The following is a 19,712-nucleotide window of genomic DNA, read 5'->3' as shown; positions in this document are numbered from 1 at the left end:
ACTACTATTAATAATAGCTAAAAATTATCAAATCAACTATCATATTAAGCAAATCCTGAAAGCTCCCATTCATATCATGATCTATGTGACGGAAGCCTTCTGGAGTTAGGCACTGAACAATTTGCACAGATAAACATTTGCAACCCTGGGTTTGAAGTTAGAGTATGAAAGGTTCTTTATGCCATCTTAAGGAACTTGGGCAATTAGTAGTAATCAGTAAGTCTTTCAAAAATTTTTAAGCAGGAAGATAAATAATCCAACGTATAACAAGAAGAATGATGCATTCTAGAGGATAAACTGGAGAAACTATTTTTAACAATATCTAAATTAAATTGTGGCTTTCCTTTTATACTGCCCATATTTGTAAGGCCAGATTTGCCTAGAATTTGCTAACAGACCTGACTGCTAAAATATACTATAATAACCTATTTGTCTTTCCCATTCCAGTTGCAATCACCTTCCTGATTCTTGTTAAGAAGCTCTTTCAAAGTGTTTTCTAAAAAACTGGGATCTGTTCCAGGTTCTTCCTTTGACAAAGTGACACTAACTGGTCTGTGGATTATTCCATCAGCCTCAGCAACACCATTTTTAGTTTGCCGCTCATCTAAAGAAAATGTTGACGCTGAATAAAAATTTCCTAAATGATCCATTATAGGAAGCAAATATAATTCTGGTTGAGGAGCCTAAAATATATAGAAAAATTTAAATAATTAGTTTGTAATTAAAAAACAGTAAGTTAAAAAATTAGCATAAATTTAAAATGTCACATTACATACATATGGAGGAGCAAAGGATTTGAGTTTCAGTTCCGATTCTTGCTTTGCCTTCACCTAGAAAGAAAGAAATGAGAAAAAAATCGAACCTTTTGTAATGTTTTTCAACCCCTTACTCTTTTTGCAGAAGGTACATATCTACAACACAGAAATCAAATCTAAAAGCTGGTAACTAAGGCAAGATTCTAGAAAATGTAGAATATAATCGTTTTCTATTTGTTGTACTAAACATAATAGAAATTCTATGTTATTTAATAATAATCAGTATGACTATCACTTGCATGAACTTGCTATGTGCCAGGTACAATTCTAATTGCTTTACATATATTATCTGAGTTAATTCTCACAATTCCATGTGATAGGTACACATATCTGTCATTCACAGACAAGACTAATGTAAAGACAAGTTAAGTAACTTCCCAAGATTTTATAACTAAGAAGTTTCCAAGCTAGGATTTAAAACCAGGTACTCTGACTACAGAGTCCAACCTTGTACACTTTATTTCCTAAATAGTCAATCTATAGAGTTCATTTGGTGTTCATTCATTCAACAAATACTGACAGCATACTGTGTGTCAGGCTGTGTTCTATATGGTGGGGAAACAACAGTAAACAGGCAAAAGTTCCTGCTCTCATGCAGCTTCCACCCTACTTGGGAGAGCAGATACTAAAACAAACATGATTTAGGATAGGAATATGTGATTTATGAAAATAAAACAGAATGGTAGAATAGAGTAACTATGGAAAAATTAAAAGGGTCAGAAATGGCCCTTTTAAAAGATAATACTTGAGGCTCATGAGACCTGAATCATGAAACGAAGAACCTATATTCAGGCAAGTGTAAAGACCGTAAATCAAAAGTGAGTTTGCTGGTGAGAACAAAAGGACGATTTTCGTGTCTGAAGTAGAGAACCATGGAAAAAACTGTAGAAGATGAAATCTGAGAAGCAGCCTATTCCTTAGGACCTGTTTATCTCTTGCCTAACTGCTACCAAATTTCCCTGGTTACAGTCTCTGCCTCTAGTCTCTTAAGGCTCTCATCATGTCATTTTTTACTCAAAAACTCCAAGACTTTAGAAAAAAAAAAATCTAAACTCATTAATTTGGCACTCAAGACCTTCAACAAACTACTTTCACAACTTGTTCCCTTTCACACAATCAATGCTCCAGGAAGAAATGAACCACTTACTCTTGCTTAGCTGCCTGCTTTTCCACTCCTGTGCTTATTCTATTTTCTCTGCTCAGCTTTTCCCACCCAACATCTTTGCAAGTTCAAATATTTATCTTTCAAGATCCAAACTAATATTGCTTCTTCCTCAAAGTTCTCCATCTTCCCTCTTCTCTTGCTGGAAGTAATCTCTTTTTCTTCTGAATATACATAATAGGATATTTTAATTATGTATTTTATCTTTACTGCTACACTTTAAGGGCAGAATCCACATCCTTTTTTTCTCATTGTGTACATAAAAAACATCAATAAATAATTGTTGAACATAATAAAATATTAGAAGAATTTTAGAAGTTAACTTAAAATATCTTTAAGGTCCCTTCCAAACAAGTATTCTGTGATTGATATTTTGTAATTTTACATACCATCAAAAAAAACAAATGAACCAGAAAGTTATGAGAGTTCTTTCTTTTCTTTCCCATTTGAAGAAAACTAACCTAAAGATCAATATTCTGCCATACTAAATGGAACTCTAATGACAAAACCTTCAAATCTAGCTGCTGATTCCAAGAATTCCACATAGCAAATTCTTCTCTATAGTACTACTTTGGAGGGAAATTTTTTTTCTATTATCATTCACTATTTAATTTGTTCAATAAACATTTAAATGCCCCTTGTCAGACACTGGTTATAAATGAAATAGTGAATAAAATAAAGTCCCTGCTCACAAGGAGCTACAGTCTAATGGCAGAGTTAAATGTTAAATGAATAATCACATAAATATGTAATAATTATATAGTATGTTAACTAGAGTGGAATAGGAATATACTGCATTTTTAAAGAGTTTACATATGAAAAATATTGATTAAAGAAATAAACTTAATATAGATATGAGAAACCAGAAATTTTGAGATCTGATGACTTACTGGATTGAGAATTTCTGCTAGGAAAACTCTCTACTTAGAAAATCCTGCCACTAAATCAAAGAAACTACAAATAGGAGTGTTCAATACATAATAGCTGATACAAAATAATTTGTTGGAGTCATTTCATTTCACACCAAACAAGAATAGTTGTGACCCAACCAATGAGAAATTATTTTTCTTCAGAACAAAAACACTTGTTTAAAAAACTTTTAAACACTGTCTTTAAATTTAAAAATATGTTACTTATATGATCACATTTTAAATTGTTTTCCTTTTCTTCCCAAGGAAATTTACACGCAAAAATACCCCCATTGTTTTAATGCCTGATAACATGCCAATAAACCCCATCTTTTCTTGATGATCTGTGCACTTAGTGATATTTCTATTTTGTTATGATTGAGATTACATATCTCATAGTGCGTTAAGGAGCTGAGTTGATAAGCATTTAAAAAAAACATAATTTGTTAAGGTATGCTTTTCTTCCATCAAAAAAAAAAACAACTTACCACAGCTAAATTATTTCCAATGCATTTCAGATATAAAAATTTTTCTGCAACAGCATCTTCACCAAGGAACTCACCAAGATGCTCCCTCAGGGCTTGCAAAGTAAGGTGAGGAGATACTCTGAAATATCATGACATTGCCTTATAATGTAAAGCAAAATGAATTTCAGCCATACTAAAGAATAGTAACCTTACTCAGCTATCTCAAACATAATTACTAATTTAATTTATCACGTATAGCTTAATATATTGTTTTTCTACATTGCTTGGTACTTTGTAGGCCTTCATAAGTATTTTAAAAATAAATGATTAAAAGTCTGCCTTTTAAAAATTATGTAAACGAACACCATTTATAAAAGTCCTTTTTGTACTGAAAAGGAAAATGCTTGTCTACTTATCCACCTCCAAATTTTATTATTAGAACAAAACTTTGCTATGGAATTTATATACTTTTAAACATATATTAAAGAATGATTTAGGCATAGATATTTATTTTGGAAATCAGACAGAATTAGCTAGTGCTTAAAAACTTCTTTGATGATTTAATGTTATCAGATTCCACATCTTTGCTTATTAGGGATACTTCATTCCTTAATATCTAAAGTTTAAAGCCATCATTTATGCTATTTTTCTGAGTTCTTGTTTTTCTAGATCTTACAGGAAACATTATCAACAAATATTTACTGAGCATCTATTTTGTGTCAGGCATTGTTCTAATGGATGGGAATACAACAATCAACAGACAAAAATCTCTATCCTTATATACCTTAAAATCTAGTGGTAGGATAGAAAAATGAACAAACTAAGAAAAAAATATAATTCATAAGACACTGCTAAGTACTGTAGAGAAATAGAAAGCAGAGGAGAGAGAGTAGCTGGAATTTAAAATATAGTGATCAGAGAAGATCTAAACATAAAGTAATATTTGAGTAAAAACCTGAAAGAGATGAGGTAGCATATGTAAAGGCAGAAAGGAACAAGGACAAAAGGAACAAGCGCAAGGGTCCTGAGGTAGGGCTATGTCTGATGTGTTCCAGAACAGAAAGGAGGCTAGTGTGTTTGAAGAAAGTGATGAGGAAGATTAGGAAGATTCAGCTACACACAAGAAAAATAACAACAGTTAGATCGCATAGTGTCATAGGTGTTTCTGTGACTGTGAGAATACATATGTACATATATATAAGTGTACATACACATATACATATATGCTGATTCTATTTTTAAACAGCTCAGTGAAAAAGTCATTGTGGATATACTGGGTTTAACCACTATTCACAGCTCTTCAACAGGTTTCTGATTTCAGATAATTTCTCTCAATTTTCTTCATGTATAACCATAGTAATGTATATTGTGCCCTGTTTTCTGGGTGGCAGTACTATGGCTAAGTGATGCCTGTTCCTACAGCACTTTTTGATTTAACTGTTATATAGCACTATTTATTGATAGTATTCATTAAGTTAGGAACTGGATCCATCACAAGGACAAGATATTTTTCACTTAACATTTTTAAATTTACAGAAGGCATTTTCCTCTGCAGAAAAAAAAAAAATTGGTTTTTTTTCAGGCATGTTGTAACATGACCACAAAAATACTTGCCTTATAAATCCAGCTGAAATGAATTTGTTAACAATGTCTATTGAAATGGTATTTAACTTATAGTTCCACGATCCTTCAGGGACATAAAAAACATGAAGTTCCACCAACTGAATAAATTGAGAAGAACATCAGTTAAAATATTTTTAAAGTAGAGAAAACTCAATTGATGTCCTCTAAAATTTTAAGTTTAATAAACATAATTGAAATAAACATGTAATACATGCGTCCTTTTGAACAAACACAAAAAATAAAATGAAGAGCCGAAAATTCATTAAGTTGGCTACTTGGCACCTGAAGCAAATTTTCCCTTAGAAACAATGTCAGAGATGTGGTCCTAGATGATGCTAATATCTCTTGCATACTGTGTTCTTTCTGTGGCTTGTGGTATAAATACTAGACCACCAAGATCAGTTTTCTTATTACCAACCTTTTCCCCTTCCCTAATTTCTATCTACTCAGCTCCATCAAGGTGACTTTGTGGATTCCTTATCCTTTATGTACTGTCTCCCTAACACAGTTGTGAAGATTGCTAGTTCTCAGCACCAGCAAAAGTGTGAATACTGTGGTTTGGAGACTATTTTTGTTCCCAAGAATTCTAGGAAGAACCTATTCCTGACCAGTGATGGGGAAAGAAATGGTTGTTCTTAAATAAGGAATGTCTGTAAGCTTAGCTTGTCTGTGCTAATATATACTATCTTCTTTTCTACTAATGTTTTGTTATGACCTCAATTAGAATCCTTCTATTTAGAAGAATACTTAGATTACTACAATAGAAACAGAACAATTACAGAAATAGTCTTATAATCTAATTAAGCTTGATATTCGCTGCATATTAAAAGTCAAAGCATTTAAATGATTATACTCTACAATATTAAATATCTGAAATTTTGAATTAAATATGACCTACAATTAATATTAGTAATTTTTATAGCAGATAAAAATGGCTCTTGGACTGAACGTTTTGAGCTGGTTGTTTTCAGACCAAGTAAATTATTTCTATGCTTTTGATGACAGAAATATTAACTCAAATAGATAGTGAAGCATGCTATATGCTATATAGTATTTTGAACACCAGAGCATTTAAAGGATTATTCTCTAGCTATACTCTATTATTAAGAGCTAATATTATTTTATACTATCAATACTATATATTTAACAACTACACCATTAAATATTTGCAAAACCTTCAAAAGTCTGAAGTAAATATGACCTTACTCTTTATATAAATGTATTAATATTTTATAGGAGAAAAAATATTTCTCGAAATAAGCATTTTACTCTATTTGTTTTTACAAGCCAAGTAAATTACTTCGATATTGTTATAACAATTCATGAATTAAAATTCAAGTGTTTGTACAGATTTTAATACAAAGAAAATATAGTTAATAAAACATTTCTTGGCCTTTGAAACATTTCATGATGTAAATTAATTTATGGTAAATTTATATTTATTCATTCATTCATTTGACAAATATTTACTAAGTGCCTACTATGTGTCAGCACAGTTATAGACACTAGGGTTATGTGGTGAATAAAACAAAGATTCTTGCCTATACCATAGCTTACATTCTCATGAGGTATCAGGACAAGAAAAAGGGTGAGGCAAGTGAGGCACTCACCTCAGATACAAAATTTAAGAGGGCACCAAAAAATTCAGTAATTAATATAAATATTTTAATACAAATTTTTAAATAAAACATTTAAATTTTGCATCCAAGCCAAATGACTCATTTGCCTCAGACTAATCCTTACCCTGTGAGGGACGTAGACAATAAACAATAACTATAAAACGCTGATAAGTTATAGAGTACATTAGAAAGTACTAAGCACTTGGGAGGAGAAAGAAGAATAAGTATAGCAGGATAAGGAAAACTGGGAAGATAAGAAATTAGGTTTCAGTTTTAAACAGAATAGTCTAGGTTGTTCTGATGGAAAAGGTGAGATCTGAGTAAAGTCTTGCATGTGAAGAAAGAATTAGCCAGGCATGTTTTAATGACACAAGTGCTACATTTACTTTCTCTCTCTCTCTTTCTAAACCATTCAAAGTAAATCAGACATCCTGACGATATACTCCTACTTTTGCATCCATTTCCTAAAAATAAGGTTTTGTGGAACATAATCACAATACCATTTTCACATCTAAGAAAATTAACAATTACTTAATGTCAACTAAAATCCAGTCCATAGTCAAATTTCCTCAATTGTCTAGTTGTCCTCAGAAGAATTTTTTTGATCTAGAATTCAATCAAAGAGAACACACTGCCAAGTCTTAAAACACTTAATCTGGAAGAGTTTTCCAGAACTGCTTTTTTTCTCTTCATAGCACTGTCTTTTGAAAGAGATTGGGCCCGCTGTCCTATAAAATGTTCTGCATTCTGAACTGACCTTAGAAACTGCTTATGGTGTCATTTAACTTATTTCTCTAATCCCTCTATCTCCTGCAAACAGTTAACTGTATAGTCTTCGACTGACACAAGTTAATCATCTGGGTCAAGAATACTTTATAAATGGTGCCCTATATTTTATATTGCTTCACATCAGGACACACATAATGCTCTCTTTCCAAATCTTGCTATATTTAATAGCTACTAAAGGGATAACAGAACAGGCTATAAGGGACAAAAAAATGGAACCTGTTATGAAGCTATTTGAATAATTGAAGTGTGAGATGATGGTGGCTCAGACCAATATGCTAGCAGTAGAGGTGATGAGAAGTGATCAAATTTTGTATATAATTTGAAGTTAGAAGTCAATCTATTACAAGTGAAGTTAGACGAAAGTCAAGTATGACTTCAAGGTGTTTGGTCTCAGATACTGAAAGGATGGATTAGCCATCCTGAGATGGGGGAAGGTTATGGGTAGCAGAGGCTTTGGGAGTGGGGAAAAGATCCATAGGTCAGTTTCATACATGTTAAGTTTGAGCTGTCTGTTGGCCATCCAGATGGACATGTAAGTAGGCAGCTGAAAATATGAATCTGAAATTTGGGAAAGAAGATTGAGATGGAGATATAAATTTGGGAATCCTCAGCATAAAGTTGGTATTTAAAGCTATTAGATTGGATGAGATCACCAAGGAATGAGTGCAGATAAGAGAATGAAGAGCCAATCTCTGAAATTCTCCTATATTAGGAGATGAGGAAGAAGACATAGCAAAGAAGATCAAGAATGAATAACAAGAAAAGTAGGAGGAAAACCAAGATAATGTGTATGCTAAAAGCCAACTAAAAGAATTTTGTCAAGGGAGAAAGAATGGTCAACAGTGTCAACTGTTGTGCACAGAATAGATCAAGTTTGTATGCGGAAGAATTTAGCAATAGATTTAGTACTTAGAGATGAATTTAACAACAGGTTTTGGTGAAGTAGTGGAATAAAAGCTTGATTAGAGTTAGTTTAAAGAGAAAATGGGGAGAAACAGTTGTCTAGAATGATGGAAGAGTAAATGAGTGGAAGACAGTCTGATTGCCTACCAGCAAAAGACTCCACTTGAGATTCATGGTCACGAAATTAAAGTGAGAATAGTCTTTATGCTGGTATATTTTTCTCCGGTCATGTTCTGCTGTAGGTACAGATGTAAAATAGGGGAAGAATTGGATTAACCAGAGTTTTTGTTTTGCCAAAGAGTACAATGAATCGAGAGAGAGGCAATGAATCGAGAGAAAGCATGTGTAAAAGAGTGATCAAGACTGCCCTATGGTGTTTAAGCCAGCTATGGAGGGCATCATGAAGTGAAGTATGAAAAAAAAGTGATAGGATCAATGCATTGGATGTCCCAGTACAATCAGGGTACTGAGAGGAAGTGAACTAGGGATACAAGAACAATGATCAGACAATGGAATACATGAAGTTGGATTTAAAGTGAAGTTAATAGCTAATACTTTATATAATTCATATTTTTGCTTTATCAAAACTTTTCAAAATCAATGTAGGCTTTTCTTGTATCGTAGTATAAAGATATTTTCTTACCTTTGATGAGGAAGGTTGACTTGAATTGAGGGACATATTCACCAATGTCTCTGAATAGGGTAATTATCAGTTGGAATTTTGTGGGTTCTTTTTTTAATCTATCTTCATTTAAGTAGTATAAAGGTTATAACAGATTTTTGACTTGTTTAAGAGAGAATTCCACTCATTTTTGGTCTCTGATTCATTCAAAAGATGAAAAAAAACATAAAAGCCTTTAAAAGACTCAAAATTACAACTTAGTATACAATCTTTTTATAATAATTTAAATAGACATATTAGTAAATAGGGATGGTAGAAGCAATGAAATGAACATACATCCTATGCAACTAAGTAAAGTAAATTATATTATAACATACTTCTGACCAGGATATATTTTAAATAATTCATTTTCTCTTGATCAAAAATTAAGATAAATATACATAGAATTTTACATAGAGTAGAAATATACTTTTAGAATTGAGAAGACTAAATTTATACAAATGGCTGTAGAATGATTATAAAATGTTTTACCATGTACATTTCTTCCTAGGCTTAGATATATCAATAATAAATGAGAACGATCATTCCAGATGACAATGACAATCTTTAAATATATCAGGCTACATTTGTGTATTATTTCCTCTTTTTTTTTTTATCAGAGAATTTATAACAGTTTACAAGAATACACAATAAAACTTAAGGTGTATATATATAATAAAAATTGAAAGATAAGGTAGCTGAATTATTACTCTAAAAAGGAATTATTAAAGTTGGACAATCTTTAAGGATACACTGTCATACCAACAGCAGAGCAGAAGCTTTCTCACGATGTCAAAGCATTGCTCCACTTTCATTTATATTAAAATATGTTTTAAATCAAACAAAACTTAAAATTTCCATCATCTGGTACTTATTACAGTACTGTGAAGTCTTCCTACCAGAGACCACTAATTTTTCTAATAGTAACTTGAGTAAGTCTTTGGTATCTAAACCAAAAGAAGCTTCATTTAATCTCTTTAGGCATGTTCAGAATTTGTAGTTGATCCTAACCAAATCACATTTCACTAACTCCTAACATATAATCTTTGGTATTTTCAATTTTCTTACCTATTATTACTTAATGAACAAAGTAATGGCAATTCAAACAAAAGAAGATTGATAGCTTGATAGCCAAAGATAAAGAGACTATAGAGTTCTAATCTCTCATTTACTGCATAATTTTGCTTCAAGGCTACATCAGGCCTGAGGAGTACAGAAATAGATTATCATAGTCTACCATGGGTTTGGGAGGGGTAACTGTTGGTAGATGTATCACCTATCTGCCTTCTCTGACCTACTCTCTACTTATAAGGAGAATTAGTTATCACGCTTTCACTGCATTTTTCCAAAATGATTTTCGGAGTCAGTAGTAGAGCTGAACGTCAAGGTTAAGAATTTCTGATACTCTGTTCAGTGCCTAGAAATAAGAATTCTGGTGATTTTTATATCCTGTCTGATTTGATAATAGGGCACATCAAGAGATGCTCGTTAGAAAATCCTAAATTTCCTTATAGTTCCATGCCCAATTATGAGAACTAATTATTACTCCAATATATGAGCAGCTCCATGGAAAAAATATATTACCTACATATAATGGGATAAAAATCAGGAGATCTAAGTTCTAGTCTTGTCTCTGCCACAAATTAGCTGTATAATGGTGGGCAAGTCACCCATCTTCTCCAAACCTTGTCTGCTTATTGACTACAAAAACAAAGTAATATAAACTCACTTTTTGAGAAAGAAGTCATAATTAATTGTGAGTCTCTCCTTAAAAATATATTCAGCTTTTAAGCTACAAAGCAAGGCACTTGAAACTTAAAAGTATAAAAAACTTAAAAGTACTGTAAGTTCTTTAGTTCACTAAGTCTATATTCAGTATTTGAATATCAAACTTACAGTATTAATCAAATAAGGTGAAGATCCCAGGTAAATTTAAATTGACTATGCTCTACTGACAAAATAAAAAAATGAGATTTCTTGGTTGTGTTTTCTTGTCATTCATTGTTATAAGGATTCTCTTGGTGACAAGTTGTTTGTACAGAAGGGCCTGTCTTTATCTGAAGTGTCAATTCTACATCTGCAAAGTTGGTAAGGTCTTTGTTTTAAAACACTGTGGAAGGTCAAAGAACATGGCTTGTTTAGGAGATACTGACAGTTCATAAACTGTATTTATTGCTAATTTCTTCAGATGCAACTGAATTTAAAATGAACTGGTTCCCCATCCACCTTCTTTCCTATTCTAAATTGAATCCTCTATTAGATGTACACTACAAAAACTAAGATGATATCTTGAGACAGCAATCCAAACTCTGTGGTCAGTCTCTGAAGAAATTTAAAAAACCAACAAAACTTTTTCTGAGAATGCCTATAATAATACAGGCCTATAATAATACAGGCCTTGCTTATTCCTCAACCCTCTTTCTCATAGAAGAGTAAACTATATATTTCCTAAAATATCTTTTGGCACTACTATTTTACAGTTCTTACCTTAGAGTTTAGGGGCATATTCTACAACTACTGTGAAATAAAAGATTCTTTGACTAAAGATATTTATGTTCAATCTACCAAATCTGTAATATGTGAATAAGATTAGTCAACAAGGCATCAAAGGTGAAATAATTTAAAATACTTTTGGGGAACACAGAGAACTGACATTTATTGAGATACCTGTCATATTTTTTACATATACAGTTTCATTTCACTCTCAAAAACAACTCCGGGAAGTAAGTTTTATTATTTCATTTTGAAATGAGGAAACAGGCTCAGCAAAGTTTCTGTGGCTTGCCGAGGGATACCAAGGGCAGAGGGGACCAGAATTCAAACCCTTATTTATAACCCTAGTCATTACTTTCAGTGTATTAAGTAAAATACTAAAGTACGCTGTACATTTTTGTTAACTAATTTAAAAACTTAAGTAAATAAAATAGGGTTTGTTGACATAGAGCAAATTATATATGGAATTTTTCACTATACAAAAAAATGAAATGCATTAATGATAAAATTATTCATAATTATAGAAAATATTAGTATATTCGTTGGACTATCTCAACAGAATAGGAAACATAACGTATACGTTTCCATGGGTGAAACGTGCACTGACTGAGCCTAATTTGCTTGGCTAGATCCTACTGTCTCTCTCCAGAAAACCCTTTTGAAGATCAATTTCAAGAAGCAGGTAATAAGTTACAAGTGAAATATAAAAGAATAAACTTTATCGAAACACAAAAAGACGTTTTACTTTTTAAAGTAAAGCGTTAATCTTCCAAATTAAATGGATGAAACAGGTGTAATCTTCAGCTACTACTTTAGCTTCCTCACAACCTCGAAAAACTAAGAGGTAAGAGGCGACAGAAGCCAAACCTTGAGAAGATCATCTTTTCTCTAGGGAACCAGCGCCCCTGCTCCCCGCCACCCGGCTCTCCTAGGTCGGTTACAGTGACCTCCGCGCCCTCTTTCGGCCTCGGGGGTCTGACGGTAGGGAAGCGGGCTGAGGATGGGCGGCACGTTGGACAAACTTGGGTCACTTAGAGACAAGTCTCTATGGGGATAAGGTGCCACTGACACACGCCTGAACCTCTGCCGCCAACTCCGTTTGGAAAACTGGAACCTCCGTGTCATCCCGCCAACAGGCCTTTTATAAACGCCCTCCAACGTCTGACTTTTCCTGATCGGTGCTCTTCAGAGTCCGAGTCTTGGCGGCCGATGACAAGGTCTTCCCTTACCTCTCCCAAATCCGCCTCTCCGCAGAGGGACGGAGGTAGGAGAGGCTGAGCCTCAGGTCGCGCTCACTTCCCGCAGCTGCCGCGCCCACCGTCTGCTCCGCCCCTTCTCGCTCCTTCCTCCGCCTCCCTCCGGCTCGTGGTCCGCCCCCGCGGGGAGCTAAACTGCTGGCGGAGGAGGGCACGCATGCGCGCCGAGGGCGGAGCCGCTGGGCGAAGAACCGGAAACTTAGAGACAAAGTTCCGAGCCCCGCCCCTCCCTACGCTGCCCCGCCGTCTGGCCCCGCGGACCGACGACCCAGCCACCCACCACCGACACATCGGCCCGGCTCCCGCGTACGCCATGTCTGGTTCTTCCAGCGTCACCGCTATGAAGAAGGTGGTTCAGCAGCTCCGGCTAGAGGCTGGGCTCAACCGCGTGAAGGTGAGCGGGGGCGGGCGGCCGCGGGGAAGGGGAAGACCGAGGCAGAGGCGGCGGCGGCGGCGGCGGCGGATGGGATCCAGCCCGGAGCTGGTTGGGGCGGGCGCGACGCGATTCTCCTGGGGACGACGCGCGCCCAGCTTTAGAGACGAAGCGGCGCGGGTGGGCGCTGTGGTTTGCGGGGCCAGTTAGTGCGTCCTTCCGCCCCAGAACTTTCCAAAGCGGGCTGGCGCCTGCACTGAACAGCGGCTTTCCGCATTCCGGCTCTTCCTCCCACTTTCCCTCCCTCCGCAGTGACTCCATGGCTGGCCTGGCCAACAACAGCTGCTCCTCCGCGAGCCGTCTGCACCCTTCCCGCCCCTCTCTACCAGCCTCCACCATTTCTCATCCCTGGACGAAGGTTTTATCCGACTTTCGATTCAGAACTAACGTATTTTTTTTCTATGTCAACTTTCCAGACCTACTTCTTTTAGTAGTAGATTTTTATCTCCAGCTCCTTTCATCCACCGAGCACGTACTTGAGAACGAATTCTTGCATAACTTAAACTATAGGTTAAAGAAGCATGTTTGTTCTTGAAACGTCCCCGGTGTTGAAGGAGTACAGTCTCGTACAAAGCTTGCATTTCATACCGATTTGGCAGTTGCTGAGATCAGACCTTGGGGTTATCTCCTGATCCGCATACCTGAGAATGATTAGATTAGGGTGGACCAGCCTTATTTATTTTGGCGTCTGGTTGACATTGACATTTTCTTGGGTTATTTACTTTGGGGAAAAAGCCTTTCGAGTGTGTTGATATAACAACCTGACATTCTAGTGCTGTTCAGTATCTAAGTGAATTGGCTTCTTTCGGGGGCAGGTCAGCTCGCGTGTTAAACATTCGTAATTAGAAGAAACAGAGGAGAATAAATATCAGGTACTCTGTTTAAAGAAGCAGCCAGTTTGTGAGATGATTTGATTCTGTACTCATCAGGGTAGTCTTTACTTCTCCCTGAAATGTTTTGTGGAGTAAGATGGTCTCTCATTTACCTACTTCCTTAAAAAGAAATGTCAGGCACCTAACTTAGTTGTCTTCACCTCAGGAGAGAAGGGAAATTCTCGTCATTCTTCATGTGGGATTCCCCTCCTTTCCTGTCCTTTAAGACGTCCTGTAGACTTCATTGCTGTTTGGAATCCATTTCTCTAATCTCCAGATTCTTAACCTCATTCCAGTAGTTTATGGTTCGTCTTGGCTAGATTTAACGATGAAATTTGAAATCATATATTGCTTTACCAACCATTACATTATCATTCAAGTGTGCCTTTATCATAGATTGGAGTGGCCCAGGAAAGAAAAAAAATGCTCGTTGAATGCAATAAGTGTTAGGTAGGGTTACTTGGCCCTACTCTCCAAAGAAAATGAGATACAGTCTCAGACTAAAGTACTTTGAGGGCTTTATTATGAAAATCATAGCCCCTCCAATAACTATGCAACATGACATCTGCTTCCTATACTTAATTCTTTAGGAGACTTCTGGTCGAGATTATTAAAGCCACCATTAGTGATTCAGATTTAAGAGTGTTTAATGTGACGTTTAGGCTGTAGCTAGGAGTGTGGGGGTGGGGATCTCACCTTGCAACCTTAAATCAGCTTTTCTTTAGATGAGTTGCAAAATGTGGTTAATTCAATTTCATTTTGTGCATCTATTTTATCCATGACTGCTTTTTTAGGGGAGATATTTTTAAACTAGCTCACATTTACTGTTTATATTTGAGTACAACTGATAGAAATTATCAGATGCTTTACAAATTCTCCCACATGTAGGGTGACCATACACCTATTGCCAACCAGGACACTTTTGAGAGTAAATGAGGGCACCAATAATTATGCCAGGATTGTAGGGGTTTCAGCCTCCTGGATGATGATTATTACACTGCCTTATAGATTGGCATCTTATTTAGTTTGAGCCTTGGTCTATTTTCCCCACTGCTCAGAATTCTCATTGATAGGTTTCTCACGGAAGGTTACTTGGCTGGATTTCGTATCATTGAAATGTTTAAATGTCACCTCAGAGACACCTTCCCAGAGGTCACAGTCTAAGAAGTCACTCTTTTTTCTGCAGAGGACCTTGTCTCTTTTCCTCTGAATTGTCAGCTCTGTAACAGCAGAGACCTGGGCTGCTGTTAGTATTCTCAGTGTCTAAAAGTATATTTGGCACATAGTGGTGATTGAGCAGTTTGTGAAAGGGAGTTAAATTGGAGCTTACTTACACACTTAAGGCAGAAAATTAACAGATACTGTATTCTTAGTGTTGGTTAATGTGAACAGAATCAAGTTATAAGATTGTGAAACATGAACCCCTCATTCCCTTACTTTAGCTCTATGCCTTTTGGGGGAGGAGGGAGCAGGGTGATCATTTGTCATAGTACTTGGTACCAGGTATTTTAAAACTACTTTTTTACACAGTTGCTAAATAAACCTGTGGAAATCATTACCCTGGACTGTTGTATAAGCCAAACATACATATAGATTGAGAGCAGAGTCTAGATTCATCTCAGGTTGATGGAGCTTTTTATCAGTTAATGTCGGGTACAGTGGTAAACTGCAGGATTTCTTGATATAGAGAGCATCTCTGGTGCTTTTAACCCCCCTTCAAAGGCCAGGTACCCCAGCTGGACTGGACAGTTGTTCTCACTCACCTTGGGGGTAGTTAAAACTGAGAATAAATAATTATTTTCCCCATCTTCCTAAAACCTCAATTCAAGATTTAAGATATTTTATTCATTTGGGGCATCTTTTAGTCATTCATGTTCTACATCTGAACCATTCACTTCATTGTTTTTGTGTCCTGCATCACCTTACCCAGGATATACACAAATAGATATTTAAATAATACAGGATATAAACAAAATATAAAGCCATAGAAGTTCCTTAAGTCCTGTTGGAATGGTATTGCATACACATATAAAAATTATTAAATCGCATTTAAGGCACATATAATTTCTTAAAGGCAGGCTGCTTAGTGAAGTCGTTTTAAGAGGTGTTTGTTGCAGGTATTTTGAAAGATTTGAGAAAACTTAAAATATTCTCACAACCTCCCACTCCCCCCTACCCTTTGTTATTTACAGGTTTCCCAGGCTGCTGCAGATTTGAAACAATTCTGTCTGCAGAATGCTCAACATGACCCCCTGCTGACTGGAGTCTCTTCAAGTACAAATCCCTTCAGACCCCAAAAAGTCTGTTCCTTTTTGTAGTGAAACTAATCTTTGGAGGTAAGTTTCCTTATATTAAAATAACAAAACCCCACACAGCAGGAATAACTGGTCAAGTCTTTTTCTTTGTAGCACTTACAGATTGTGTAAGATATCCCAGCAGTATTGTTTGGCACAAGTTTCCAGTCTTTTTGTTTTGTGAGGAAGTGAGGATTGATGAAATTTACTGATTGAGTAGTCACAAAGGTTGTTTCTCTTTTACCATAAGGAAGGTTAAATAGGATGTAATAACCATAAAGAGGATATTAGTTACTAGAAAATTCCATTTTTGTGACAAGCCATGTTACTTTTCATAACATTGGCCTAATGGTGTGTTTGGGGATCCTTAAATGCTAGTTTAATTTTTGTGTACCTAGCAGATAGACAGTTTTTTAAAAATCTGCAATGTTTATGGAGACTTCTAAAGTACTGCCAATTGCTTTGGACTACTTCTGATTTTATTGCTCTCATAGAACCCAGCTATAGGGGAGCATAGGAAAGAATTAGAAGAGTCTTGAATGTAACAGAAAATGAAATAGTTGAATAAGGTGACTTCTATATTTTATTCTGTACCGTCCAGATCAAATGTCACTGTGTGCAAAAACCTGTTAGTCCAAAAGAGATGTGACCAAAAATATGCTACCAATAATTTAAAATGTAATCCAAAGGTGCTATCCTTTAAAAATCCATAGTCCTGTAGTCAGGGTGCTCCCTAGAGACCTAAGAAACAACCTTAAACTAATAGTGCTTTAAAAAAAAACAACGAAGACTTTGCTATGGCACACAACCTTTACAAACAGAATAACTCCTCAAAGTCCAGGAAGCTGCTTCCTAAAATACCGTGGTACACAGTTGTGCCCTCCCTAATTAAGCTTTGTAGACTTGGGAGTGTCCAGGAAGTCTGTATAAGTACAGCATGTTTCCAGTAAATACAATAATTGGTTAAGTTGGTTAAGATTTTTGAAGCACCAGGGGACAAAAACACCACCTTTGAGTAACAGGTTCTTCATAAGGAAGTAATTCTTTTTAATACTCTAGCTCCTTCATATTTAAGTTTAATAGGTTCCTTGCTTCTGGCAGTATTCTACATGGCAGTTGTTGGAAATTTCATATTATGGTTTATTAAAGATCCTTTTAAATCTCTGTTCCAGTTATATTCACTTTACAGAATAGTTTTATTTGATATAAAATACTGATAAGAAGCCTGGTTTCTTAACTGGCTGTTAATAGGAGTCTACATTTCACAGAAGTCTACAGTATTTAAATGACTTAATGTTATAAATACGGCTGGAATAACCCAGATTTCAAAGTAAAATAATGGCTATTAATCCTGGCAGTATAATAAAAGCTTTGTGGATATTAAGATTTGAAACACTGGGCTAGGAAAATATTTTGATGTAAAAGCATTTTTTCTCAAATTTGAATGTATCTATAAATCACTTTGTTAAAATGCAAATTGTAATTCAGGAGTTCCGAAGTACATGCTGCGTATCTTACAGCCTACCAGGTTAACTGTTGCTGGTGGTTGTAAGCCCACGTGAGTGGCATGGATGCAAAGAATCTACATTGTCTTTAAACTCATAGTTTTTAAAAACATACGGTTTTTATATATTTTAGAAAGCACAGGTAATTTTGCAACAGGATAGTTCAAGGAAAACAAAAATTACTATGATCAACATACCTAGAAATAACCATTGTTAACAGGTATTTCCTTTTAAGAGAATATTAGTTTTTAAAAATAAGGATCATAGTATGTAGTTTTTCATTCTGCTTTTTAAAAACGTCATATATAAACCTTGGGGTTTTTTAAAATCCATTCCTCTGTTGATTTGCATTTAGGCTATTCTAGTTCTTTGCTGTTCAAACATCACTAGTCATTATCCATGTACACATTTTACTTTGTGAATAGGTTTATTTAGGTAAATAGAAGTGTGATTGCACCTTCTACCTTAGTAGATATTGCTAAATTGCTCTCCCCATACTACTGCTCATTTTCTAGGGGGTCTTCTGATTTTTCTCAGCCTCAAGATTTTTATATTAACCTTTTTTTTATTAAGATACAGAGTGTATTTTGGCGATGATCTTGGCAAATAAATCTTTAAATCTGTTTATAAACCATAAATAACACATACTTTAGAGTGGTTGTGAAAATTAAGAGAAAGTTACATTTTACACCATAGTCTTTTCTCATCTTAATTCTCATTTGTTTCTAGAAACCTTATGACATGTCTTTTTTTAAAAATAGGTTTAATTGAAAGTACTTTATAAACTGACATTTAGATAAATGCCCTAAAAAGTAATGCAAGATGTATTGCTATTCAGAAAAACTATTGTTCTTTGACACTTTAGCCTAATTCACTTTTTTTTTCCATTTCAGGTTTTCTAAACCACTTTTCATGAACCAGTGAATATTCAAAGGAGAGCTAAATTTGAAGCTTGTACAAAAAGCTTATGCCTGTAACACGTGCCATACTATACACAAACTTCTGCTTTTGTCAGTCCTTAACATCTACCTCTCTGAATTTTCATGAATTTCTATTTCACAAGGGTAATTATTTTATACACACTGGCAGTTACAATAAAATACTTAGTATTAAAATTTTTTTGCTTAATTATTGTTATTAAATACAGTGTATTTATTTGTTTTGAGCACCTAAGATAAATGACAATTTTCTCATTGTCATTATGGGTTACGTTTTTAGTTTGTTCTGCCAACTTTTCTCACATAACTTTATGGCATATATTTGCAAGACTGCTAGAGAAATAAAGGTAAGTTGCTAACTTTTGTTATTTTAAGGCTCAGAAAGTGGCTGTTAATAATACTAGTTTCTATTCATGAGTATTTTTAGGGTTAACTTTGTTTTAATAGATATTTCTAAAATTCCTTTGTAGGGGTATTACCATTATACCTATTACCATTACACCTTAAAAGTTATTTACTTCATAACAGATGGCTCTCCTAATAAGGATAGTAGAGAAAAACTGGATGTAAGAATTCTATTGTAAGACATAAGAAAAACTTCAGAATTGAAGACCATTCTTGACTAGAGTACTACAGTATAATGTAATGAGGCACAAAGTAGCAAGAAAAAAGGAACCAAAGATTAACTTCTATAATTTGCAACCCTGCTTTAAGTTCTTGGTAAACCATTTGGCTTTAAAATTTTTACCTCTCTGAAAGGCTTAAGGGAATGTTAAAACATCCCACCATAAACCTGTCCTCTACTCATTCAGGAAATGGAGTTTAAAACTCTGCCAGATCCAAGATTAATCTGGTAGAAAACCAGTGAGTTGGTTACACAATAATCCACCAAGCATTGTATTTTTCTCTAGCCCACATGTTCCATGAAAGTGCAAATGGGAAAGTTAGTTTGAATCTTGATTCCAACTTGTTAT

The 19,712-nt window shown here is 35.1% G+C and overlaps 2 protein-coding genes across 2 annotated transcripts in view; one reads left to right on the top strand and one right to left on the bottom strand.

Moving 5' to 3' along the window:
- The window catches only part of SPATA1 (spermatogenesis associated 1), a 33,650-nt gene extending 20,883 nt beyond the window's left edge, over window positions 1-12,767 (bottom strand). The window contains 6 exon segments of the mRNA XM_039838465.1: window positions 458-683; window positions 777-830; window positions 3,374-3,491; window positions 4,967-5,073; window positions 8,930-9,105; window positions 12,186-12,767. Of these exon segments, the coding sequence (XP_039694399.1) occupies window positions 458-683; window positions 777-830; window positions 3,374-3,491; window positions 4,967-5,073; window positions 8,930-8,965 (541 nt within the window). The 5' untranslated portion in view covers window positions 8,966-9,105; window positions 12,186-12,767.
- Window positions 12,768-12,838: 71 nt separating this feature from the next.
- GNG5 (G protein subunit gamma 5) lies at window positions 12,839-18,928 on the top strand. The gene is made up of 3 exons (XM_039838700.1): window positions 12,839-13,090; window positions 16,194-16,337; window positions 18,694-18,928. Exons 1-2 carry the CDS (start codon window positions 12,854-12,856, stop codon window positions 16,317-16,319), a joined length of 363 nt encoding a protein of 120 aa, XP_039694634.1. The 5' UTR covers window positions 12,839-12,853; the 3' UTR covers window positions 16,320-16,337; window positions 18,694-18,928.
- The last annotated feature ends 784 nt before the right edge of the window (window positions 18,929-19,712 follow it).

Source organism: Pteropus medius, unplaced genomic scaffold (genome assembly GCF_902729225.1).
Source record: "Pteropus medius unplaced genomic scaffold, Ma_sr-lr_union100, whole genome shotgun sequence".
Lineage (NCBI taxonomy): Eukaryota > Metazoa > Chordata > Mammalia > Chiroptera > Pteropodidae > Pteropus > Pteropus medius.
This window is presented reverse-complemented; position numbering and strand designations above follow the sequence as displayed.